The following is a 10,333-nucleotide window of genomic DNA, read 5'->3' as shown; positions in this document are numbered from 1 at the left end:
GAGCGCGTTGACAGAGATGATTGTGGGTTGTGCGCGCTAGTGATTACGCGAGGTGGATCGTGCTTTCTCGGGTAAATGCCGGAAAAGCTAAAGGTTGTGGGTTCGAATTTAATGAAAGATGTTGTTTTTTGTGATTTTTGCTTTTTTGTGACGTGACCACACAAGGTAGGGATCAGGGATCAGGGATCATACGCGCGCGCACGCGATAATGACTTCCCAATCAGGACTTTCAAGTTGATTGAATGATTGTTGATTTTCAGGCGTGATGTATGCTTTTGGTGATGCCTTTGATAGCGCTTGTGTAGATGATAGTGATTGAGGTTATTGAGTGGTGAATTTGGTGGTGCTGAAGACGTCAGAAACGCGTTCAGCGGGCTCGGAGGTCGTTAATGGTGGTTGAAGCGCTGATTATGGATGGTCAGTCGCTAGAGATCTTTTGTAGCTGCTACCATTTGATACCAAATCACCCTTGGTCACAAGGTGATGGTATTCGAAGAGGTATGCAGGTTTATTTGAAGGTGGGCCGTGGGGTTGTTAGGACAACACCAAGGCCCGGATTAACTATTATCCCGCTAGTCAGGATTCTCACGCATCACTGCCATTCAGTCTAATTAGCTGAAAGCTTAATTGTAAACTGAAGTATTGCCAGCTTAAAAGGGAAGGTGTATAACATAATTTCCCATACGCTCGTATTCATTAAAGCTAGCTATATATACTTCAGCTACAAAAGTTTACTTTATAGTAAAGCAAGTTCTCTATAGTAATATAAGCTTTCGGTATAATCTAGCTCACTTTTATACTTCTACAGCACCCTGCACTGTCTTACTTTTATAATAAATAACAGTAAGTAAAACGATATATAAACTTACTTTAGATATATATAACGGTTTTATATGTAGCATCAACTCTATTTTAATAGTAAAAAGGTTATTTACCGGGCAGTTATATTTTAAGACTGAGTACAGGATAGGCCAACATTACAGACAGGTATTTAAGCCATGTAATAGCCCTTTCTGGATTTCCTTTCAAAAACCAGCCAGTATAGATCGATATTAGCTTAATCTCATCGCTCCCTTTCAACCACACAAGATGCACTCTTTAAAATTCTTCCGCAGCCTCTGCACCCTCTTTGTTATCCTGATCGGCGCCCATCTAACATCCGCCTCTCCCGTGGGCACTGCCAGCGGCTTTGGTGTCGCGCGTCGGGCCGGAGGCAGCTGGTGCTGGCCCTTCTGTAACCCCTTTAACCGCGGCGCGCCTAATAACCCGAACCGTTTCAACTTCCGCGCCCCTCCCTCGACAGTCACCGGGCGTTACTATGACACCCCAGACACCCAGGTCACTGTCTTTGTCCGAACCGACACCACGGGTGCCGTGGAGGTGACTGCGTCAATCGGCACACGCTACAACCTGCCGACGCATGCTGAAATCAACGTCCGCCTACAGGTCCGCGGCGGCACGAACATCGATTTCAATCACGCCAACCTGGCACTCGGTAGCGAGACGGCCGTTGCAAGAATCTCTGCTGATCAGGCGGCGGGTCTTAGGAGAGGGGAGGGGGCCGACGATGGGTCTTTTGGTATCACGCTACTGTATAGGCTAGACCAGGACCTGTGAAGGAACCTCTGTTTTAGAGAATTGAGATATATGGTGCCGTCCCCATTATAAATCTTGGATAACCATATATGGTCCAGGGTGGTGGCCAGAGATTCTTAAAGGGTATTACTATATCATTCAAGGCAAGAGATCTCAACGCTGAGACTGCCTCAGACTTTCAGCTAAAAGATGTATTATACCTTACATAGAATACTCCATACTAAAACAAACTAAACTTCCACTTATTTATAATAAGTAGCAGTCTTATATACTTATAGATAATATTTTCTATACTGATTTTCTGGCAAAATACTTTATATAGTAAATTAAATAAAATTCACGATTCTTTGACTGGTTATTCTGCGGTTTTAACAGAATAAGCGGCACGTTTTTAATGGATCTGTGGTACTTACGCTAAATTTCGCACCGACAGAAGTCACTCCGCGCCGTATCGAGTGCGCCATACGGATTGATTGGGTCAGGGCCTAGGTGACCCCCCGCTCCTGACAAGTTCGCCGTTCTCAATCCGCTGAGGACTCAGCCTTGTTTGGTTTATCCACCGTTCTTATAGACCTTTCCTCCCTTTGTTGTTCTGTTATAGGAGAAGAGCGTATAAGATGTTAAGTCTCTTAGTTACTCCTGCAGGAGAAATGGTATCAGTGTTTCCGCTAGACCTTCTGGATCCTCTTCGGGAATAAAGTGCCCGCACTCCAACGCCTTGCCACATACATTGTGGGCATACTTCTGCCAGATTTCAAGGGGCCCTTCTGGCTTGTTTTGCAATGACTCGGCAGATACTCCCGCGTTGCCCCAAATGGCCAACATGGGAGCCTGTATCTTATTTCCCTCCTGCACATCCTTTTCGTCGTAGGCCTTGTCCAGGAATGCCCCAGCTCTGTAATCCTCACAGGTACTATGGATTCTCGTTTCGTTGCAGTACGCCTTTCTATACTCCTCGAGCGCCCTCTCGTCAAAGTCCTCAAGTGTCTTTTTCCTCGTCCAACTGGCTAAGGTATGTTCCAAGTAGTGCTTGCCATTATCCGCTCCTTGAATCATGGTTTCGGGGAAAGGATCAGGTTGAGCGAGAAAAAGCCAGTGATAGGCTTTCAGCCCAGCGGTGACATCCCCAAACCCTTGGAACTTTGCTGCGGTCGGGATGATGTCGATTACGACCACCTTTGAGACTGCCTCAGGATGATCAAATGCTAGGCGGTACGCTACTCTGGCGCCACGATCATGTCCAACGAGGAGGAATTTATCGTATCCTAGCTGTGACACGACGGAGATACAATCGTTGGCCATTAGCCGCTTGGAATAGCCGGATCCGTTGGTGCTTGGAACGGTGGCTGACTCGCCATATCCACGGAGATCTAAGAGAATAATACTAAAGTGAGGGAGAAGGGAGGGTATGACACGGTGATACTCGACGTGTGTCTGAGGGAAACCGTGGAGGAGGAGAAGCGGGGGCTTTGTAGAGTCAATCTTGGTGCGGACAAAGATGGGAACACCATCTGAGGTCTTGATACATTGGCGCGTGAAGCTTGGGAAAAGATCGGAAGCCATTGTTGGTCAACAAAACTTTCAGTGTGCTGCATAAAAAATAGGTGGTATTGATATAATTCACCGAATTGAGCTTATGATATACTTTTTACCCAGCTGGGCTTATCCGAGGACCTCGGTGTCTTTGGAGTGGGTCAAAACTGTGTTAGTGCAAAATGTGCTTACAGTACCTAGCTCTAGAAGTCGTAATCTGTACAACTCAATTAAAAAAGGATACATGCCCATTCTTTCCGTTCATTACTATAGATGAGTTCTTAAAATATATAGGTTATAGGACATACTTGTTTCCTTTATGAGCTAAGAGCCCTGCCGGTGTGGATAAAAAATTTCCGATTATACCTGTACCTAAAACGGTCTCATTAGATACTGATGATTAAGCAAGAGGGTCAGTCACCCAGTTAGGTAACTCTCCAAATGCTTAAAATAGATAAAGTGAAATAATATGTTTATAAATATCACATGAAGGCCTATCAAATTACAACTCATGCTCGGTAGTTCATTGTCCTCAATGTGAATACGGTACTTACAGCGGAATAGGCGAGGCTACATGTCAATATAAGTCGAACTCACCTGACCCTTCTTTGTTCGGTGGTTTGATCGTTCAGGCTCGGTACCCGTCAAATACCTTGCTCAACACAAGTTATGAGCTAGATGTGATATTTCCAGTGAAAGCTTATGGCTGGGAGCTCAAACCAGCACAGAGAATTTAGTATTTTGAATTCCTTGTATGTTGTTTGCTCTTCAAGTCTATCAACAAGATGCTACACCCAGCTCTATCTGAGGCTTCTCCAATTCCGTGTCCACAGCTGACTGCCTACATGTTATCTCACCCAATGACTCCTGGTGTCTGGTCTTTCGAGCAAGATGTGTTGAAGCTTCAGTCTCATCAACTCGCTCAACAGCGTCTATCGGTCTTTTCTTTCCCTTCTCTTCAGGCATACTGGGACTGGCATCGTGGTTCTCCTCGTTCTCGGCTTCAGTGTCGGCTTTGGCTGTATCTTTAGATGCAGACTCAGATCTACCAGTCTGGAGACTAGTAGTCTGAGGCTTTTCTGAGTCCACTTCTGTTTCTTCGTCGTCCTCGATTACTATAAGATCTTGTTGTGGAAGCAGATTCGTCTCCTTCTTGTCGCATATTAGAGCTTCCCTGAGAGAGTAATGGTATGACCGCCTCCTGAAAGGCCTGTCGGGAGAAAACTCAAAGTCTTCATCTGTCTCGATTTTCGACTTCCAACCTGTTGTTAAGAGGTCCCATTTCGTCATTGAATGGTCTGAGGAGAATGCGCGATCCTGGCTCAAGTCTTTGGCCAGCCTTTGACACTTCGGTTTGAGGTTGCCAGACACAAAATTAGCGTCGTTGTTATAATTCCAACCTCGCAACGAGCCGGCCTTCTTATGGTAGAATATCGGTTCTGCAAACTTCTTTTGCGGTGATAAGATCTTGCTGGCCTTGATGCCACTTTTTGCGACAGATGAGTCCAGAACAAAAATGCAGAACCCTGGTGTCCACTCATTTCCAAAACAGTTCTTTTCTGTCGTAGCAAAGAGAAGTTCCATATTATCACCAAAGAATGACGCATCTGCGTAATGACTCCATCGCCAGCTGAACTTCGAGAACTTATACTGTTCCTCAAGGCTTTTTGTACTGTTCGCCAATTCATCCATAGATGACGAGATTCTGAAGATTGAGCTACTGGGTTCATTTCTCCCCACTCTGTGCTTTGAGTAAATATCCCAGAGAAACTCCCTTGCCTCAGGCCGTTTGCATGTCTTAACGACCGCTTCCCTGACAGTACTATAGTCTCTGTCTTCTACTTCCAGAGGGAGCATGGCCCATGTAGATGGGCTCTTGCCATTCTTGAGTTTTGAGATTGAGCCAGTGACGAGACATAGTCTTGAGATGCAAGCAGATACGTTAGCTCGAGGCGTTGTCTTCAGTAGTTCTCCAAACACAGCTAATGAATCAACTCTAGGGATCTTAGTAAGTCTTTTCGATGGATCCTGGAACCGGGCAATCTTAGCGAGGTCTAGGATGAGTGATTCTGACACCGCAACATAACTGAGCTCTCTCGTCTGATCAAAGTACGGTGTGAGGTAGAATACAGATGTCGCCACGACGTAGAATACCTCATCTGGGGAAGAGATATTTGATAGGTTGCGATCACAGTCAGTCCATAAAAGTTCGAGTTCATTTAGCACTCCCCCTTTTACCCGGACTGAGTCTCTGATGGAGTTGAGTAGATGAGCGGCGAGCCTCATTGTGTCGCCAGTGGTAGCGCCAGTTTGAAGGAATTGCTCAACATTTTCTTCGGTGATGATAAGTTCAATGAACTTGCTGCGGACAAATCTCGAATCCCGCAAAATACCGCCGCAGCAGTCGAACTCGCGAAGAGGGTCCTGAAATGATTGACTTGCGCCAGCCTCACTTGCTTCGGGACTGCTGCAAGCCCACTCTTTGACATTTCCCGCCAAGGAAAAGATATCGGCATCCCGTACTAGGCTCTGAGTATCGTGAGAAGCAAGCTTCATTAAGCTGCGGGCGATTCCTTCTCGATAGATGTCCCGAGCCCAGTCTGCGATGTAGTCGACGATAAGAAGGAGCTGCAGCGCACTGTCCAGTGAGTCTACACCACCACTCCAAAGACGAACCACGCGCTAGACTACGAGTCAGATAAAACTTTCAGGCTGAGACAAGCTATACTTACATAAGATGTCTTGCCATTTTGATCATGAATGTAGGCAGCACACACTCTCCATTGCTCACCCTTGTAAGACAAAAACCATACAAGAGGACCTGCATCCCATTCTGTATCCTCTTCCGCCAATCGGGCTAATTGATCCTGAATGGACAATAGCTCTCGGATGGCGAAGGCAGTCTGGACTTGGATATCGGTGAAAGCGTCGCAACCCTTCTCGGACTTGGCCTCTATCACTAAGAAGGGAAAGACAAGAGGATCGCCATCTTGTCGGAATGGGCTGGACCTCACGGTTTCAGCCGCAAGAAGTAATCGAGATAGTCTCTCGGTGACTTGAAGCCCGTAAACGCGATCGGGCCGATCTTCGCGCTTTGGTAGCTCTGCTCGCAGTTCGTTGGAGTAGATAATTGCTTCCTCAGCCCTGTCGTCAAATAGAGGGCTTATGCCTTGCTCTTGGCTGCGAGACGCTGTTAATATGACTTAAGAGCATAATAATGGGATATACGTACATTTCTCGTGATAAATTATTGTTCTTGCAGTTGCAAGGCTGTCGCCTCTTCTGCCGAGCCTTGAGAGAGTTGGCGTCATCCTCGTCTGATTGACTGGTAGCAGTAACTTCTTGCTCGGAGCGCCAAAGACGGCCGCGACAATTGCGACTAGTTGATCAGTAACCAGAATATTGGAAAAGACTTTGATAGGAACTTACCAGGCAATTTCTACTGAAAACCGAGCCATCACCTCAGATTCAAGCGACAAGCGCCAACCACTCTCATTCTTCCTACTCTCAATGCAGAGCTTCGCTTTCTCCGTGATGCGCTTCGCGCGTCGCTGCACCTGGTACCTCCATGGTGACTTTGTAAAATCCGCCGATATACTCTCACGATACTGTGAGTAATCAGTTCTACCAAGTTGCCGGATATGATCAAATATCGTGTTGTAAGTGCTTGGCCATTGCGGGTTGGCGATTGAGTCAATTGGTCCATCAAAAACAATGTTGTACTTCTTCATCAGCTGTCGCTGAATCTCACGCTGATTAGGTGACATTTTGAGAATGCAAAAATATTTTACGACGAGAATTACATTCGTTTGTGATTATGGACGTGGTTTTGCTAAGTACATGGCGCCTGGGCCTGAAAAGCGGCCGGCTGAAATGCTTCGCCATGTTGGTGTTTCACTTGTCGCGCGCGTAGACGTGCATATGCAGTTGGTTGTGTAAGTAAATGGAATAAGCCAGGATAATTGCTCAGTCAAGGCAGAAACAGCATTTATTTTGCTTCCGAACAGGGAACGGACACAGGCAGAAACTCAATCTAGTTGATGTTGGCCAGGCTGAATGACACAGCCATGGTCACGGCCATGGGTAATTGTCACATTAACAAGGCGTACTCGGAGCTCCCCAGTAAATGTTTCGTCAATTCATTGCCGTAAAAACAAGTCGCTACCTAATTATCTGTTTCCCGTTCCCACTTCCATAATCCCGTTCCCCCGACGTCATTCCCCAGCCCCATTTGTTCATTTGTCGTGTTGTTGTTGCTTGTCGCGTGACTGTCGTCAATTGATGCGCGAAGCATTTAGGGAACGGGGGTGTAGTCAGAGTTGCGCATGTGAGACTTGCGGTTGGAGAAGAGGTAGTAGACGATCATTCCGACGATGGGGAAGAGGAAGACAACAAGGCACCAGAGGATCTTGTGCGAGACGGGGCGGTTCGACTGGAGGACCTCGACTGCACCTTTGTTAGCACCATTAAAAACATGAGGGAGATATGGGCATACGCACTCCAGACAAGGATATCGAGGACCAAAACGATGAAACCGACAATTCCACCACCAGTTCCGTAGTGCCAGGGCTCAGCGCCAGTGACGGTGACCTCGTCAGCGATGGGGGCAGCAAAGGCAAGCGTAGCAAGCCAAACCTGGAGGAAGGCGAAGACGGCGTTGTTGAGCATTTTGACTGTCACTTTTTACAGAATTCTTTGGTGATTTCGTTGAGAGAAAGTGTTGATACAGAAGAAGAGGGGAAAGGAAGAGGAGAGAAGCCCTTTTGAGAGGAATCAAGCTTACGACGAGACCGGGCACATGATACACTCACATTTACGTCATTGATAGCATCGGCAGCCTAAAACGTCAGATTCACTCTCGACCAATCAATCGCCGATCATGTCATTAGATCGACGATCGACGATGCTTGTTTTGATTACTAACAGCTCTTATCTTATCTCAACATTCCAGTCATTATTCCTTCTCCTCAACATCAGTCTTTTCCAGAGCAACAGCCTGAGATGGCACTGCATCTTCACCATCAAAGATAACCGCCATTTGCTCCAACGTGTGTCCTCGCGTTTCGGGATAAGTAAAGTAGACAACGAAAATAAAGATGAACAGAATCACGGCAAACACAATATAGTACCTCCATTGAATCGCATCCAGAGCAATGGCGTTGACGAAGCTGTTGAAGAAGATTGACGCAACGGTTGTGCACCAAGCAACCGTAAGACCGCGAGATCGGAGGGAGAATTGCCAGATCTCGCAAGGATAAGCGACAAGGAAGGGTGTTCTAAATATGTTAGCTGTGACCATCTCGAGACATGAGTGAAACTTACAGTCCAACGTCGTATCCTGCGAAGAAGAGGAATAGGAATGGCACAACAGCCAATCCCACTGATGAAGCACCAGACTTGGCAAAAGATGCGCTGAGGGCAGTGACGACAACGAATGACAGAAACATGACCGTCGCTGAAGTCAAGAACAGGAATCGTCGACCAAGACGATCAACGCTGACTGCTGCGGCAGTAGCCCAAAGAAGATTCCAAACGTTGAGGCATGCCGAAATAAGGGTCTGCTCAGTTGTAGTCTTGAGACCAACCGAGGTCAAGACAAGAGGCAGATAGTACGAAACAACTCCATTGCCCGCCCACTGCGCAACAAAACCGAGCGTGACCGAGATGAACAAGCGATGTCGGTTTCCCTTGGTCTTGAACATATCGAGATAAGAGGCACTCTTCGACGCATCCTTCTCAGCCGTGATAGCAGCCTCAATCTCCATCATCTGCGTGCTCACAATGGGATCATCCCTATTGCCGCCAGCATGATACCTCGCAATGACATCCGTTGCTTCTTCCAGTCGTCCAACACTGACATACCATCTCGGACTCTCGGGCGCCATCAGAAAACCCGGTAGAGCACAGAGCGGCAGGAAGATCTGGAGCAGGACAGGAATGCGCCAGGACCAGTCATTAGGAATAACACGACACGCAAAAGTAACCCATCCACAGATCGTACCGCCGACATACCACCCACACATAAACAACGCACTCGCAATAGATCTGTGCGAAGGATATGCGATCTCATTGATAAGCACAGGCGCAGAATTTCCCAAGAAACCAGCAGCGAAACCGATGAAGAGTCTGGCATACGTGAAGGCTTTCTCGTTCGGCGCACCAGCTTGCATGCCCACGCCAATTATGAGGAAGAAGTAGCCTGCGTAGAGACCTGGTTTGCGGCCGTAGCGGTTGGAGCACCATGCTGCGAGGGGCGTGCTGAGGCCGTTGCCGAGCCAGTAGATTGCAGTCATCCAGCCGAGATATGCGCCGGTGGGGTGGTGCATGAATGTGTTCCAGGTGTTGAGGGCGAGGATGGAGCCCATGAGTCCGCCGTCGTAGCCGTTTGCTGAGGCTGTGAAGAAGTTGATTAGTGGGAGATTTTGGGCGTTTGTGTTGAGGACTTACAGAAGAGGACGAGTGATAGGATGATGGAGTTGAGCTTGATCAAGTGGCTTGTCTTCCACCATGGTTGATGGGACGGCCCATGGCCAACTTCAGCGACGTTGCCCATATCGGCTGCTTAAGGTTATGGCCACTTTGACTCTCGTAAGCAGAAAGGAATAGAAAAAGATATTGAAGGTCAGCCCCAAGAGATAATTGAACACTTGATGTCAAAGGCCTGTGCCGATCATTTACCACGTATCCTGGTGAGGATATTCAGGAGTCTATATACTCCTCCCATACGCGTCTCTGACGAACGAAAAAAAACCCACCAAAATACTCCATACCATTTAAAGTGTCACATGGCACACTAAGCTCTGTCAAACCCCAGAGTAAATTCTGCCCATGGGGAATCAGACGTTTTCGCGTCTCCCCATACCGCTAGAAAATTACAAGGGCGGCGTCGCATTGCGGAGATTTGCTGGTGGGGACTTCACGCAACGAATTTGGACAAGTCAGTCATGAAGCGGAGAATTGGGATTTTGCTGTGAGCTTAGTCTGCTGAGCTTGGTGGTTTGGTGGGGGTGTATTTCTCCGCCCCTTGCAAAGTACGCCGCAGATGATTTCGAAGGGGATTCGGGAAGGAGAATCGACGCATCATGCAAGAAATTCTTCGAAATATTGATATCTTGCATGATAGAAGTGATCATCGGTGCAGTCTTGGATAAAATGTGGATTAACTGTAACTCTGGCGGAGAATTAGGTCTCATGATGGAGCACG

At 47.3% G+C, this 10,333-nt stretch overlaps 5 protein-coding genes; 1 reads left to right on the top strand and 4 right to left on the bottom strand.

Moving 5' to 3' along the window:
* Positions 1-1,089: 1,089 nt before the first annotated feature.
* FFUJ_00161 (uncharacterized protein) lies at positions 1,090-1,617 on the top strand (the record flags this gene model as incomplete). Its single annotated transcript, XM_023573602.1, has 1 exon — positions 1,090-1,617. One exon carries the CDS (start codon positions 1,090-1,092, stop codon positions 1,615-1,617), a length of 528 nt encoding a protein of 175 aa, XP_023425296.1.
* Positions 1,618-2,229: 612 nt separating this feature from the next.
* FFUJ_00162 (related to haloacetate dehalogenase H-1) lies at positions 2,230-3,159 on the bottom strand (the record flags this gene model as incomplete). Its single annotated transcript, XM_023573601.1, has 1 exon — positions 2,230-3,159. One exon carries the CDS (start codon positions 3,157-3,159, stop codon positions 2,230-2,232), a length of 930 nt encoding a protein of 309 aa, XP_023425295.1.
* Positions 3,160-3,906: 747 nt separating this feature from the next.
* On the bottom strand, positions 3,907-6,896 carry FFUJ_00163 (uncharacterized protein; the record flags this gene model as incomplete). XM_023573600.1 has 4 exons in its annotated part: positions 3,907-5,811; positions 5,862-6,309; positions 6,362-6,508; positions 6,559-6,896. The coding sequence occupies 4 exons, from the start codon at positions 6,894-6,896 to the stop codon at positions 3,907-3,909; spliced, it is 2,838 nt and encodes a 945-aa protein (XP_023425294.1).
* A 527-nt stretch (positions 6,897-7,423) lies between these two features.
* Positions 7,424-7,797, bottom strand: FFUJ_00164 (uncharacterized protein; the record flags this gene model as incomplete). XM_023573599.1 has 2 exons in its annotated part: positions 7,424-7,575; positions 7,629-7,797. 2 exons carry the CDS (start codon positions 7,795-7,797, stop codon positions 7,424-7,426), a joined length of 321 nt encoding a protein of 106 aa, XP_023425293.1.
* Positions 7,798-8,083: 286 nt separating this feature from the next.
* Positions 8,084-9,682, bottom strand: FFUJ_00165 (related to hexose transporter protein; the record flags this gene model as incomplete). XM_023573598.1 has 3 exons in its annotated part: positions 8,084-8,405; positions 8,452-9,523; positions 9,577-9,682. The coding sequence occupies 3 exons, from the start codon at positions 9,680-9,682 to the stop codon at positions 8,084-8,086; spliced, it is 1,500 nt and encodes a 499-aa protein (XP_023425292.1).
* Positions 9,683-10,333: the final 651 nt, after the last annotated feature.

The sequence above is a fragment of the Fusarium fujikuroi genome, chromosome FFUJ_chr01, assembly GCF_900079805.1.
Source record: "Fusarium fujikuroi IMI 58289 draft genome, chromosome FFUJ_chr01".
Classification (NCBI taxonomy): Eukaryota; Fungi; Ascomycota; class Sordariomycetes; order Hypocreales; family Nectriaceae; genus Fusarium; species Fusarium fujikuroi.
The sequence above is the reverse complement of the archived record's forward strand: the minus strand, read 5'-3'. Positions and strand labels throughout refer to the sequence as shown.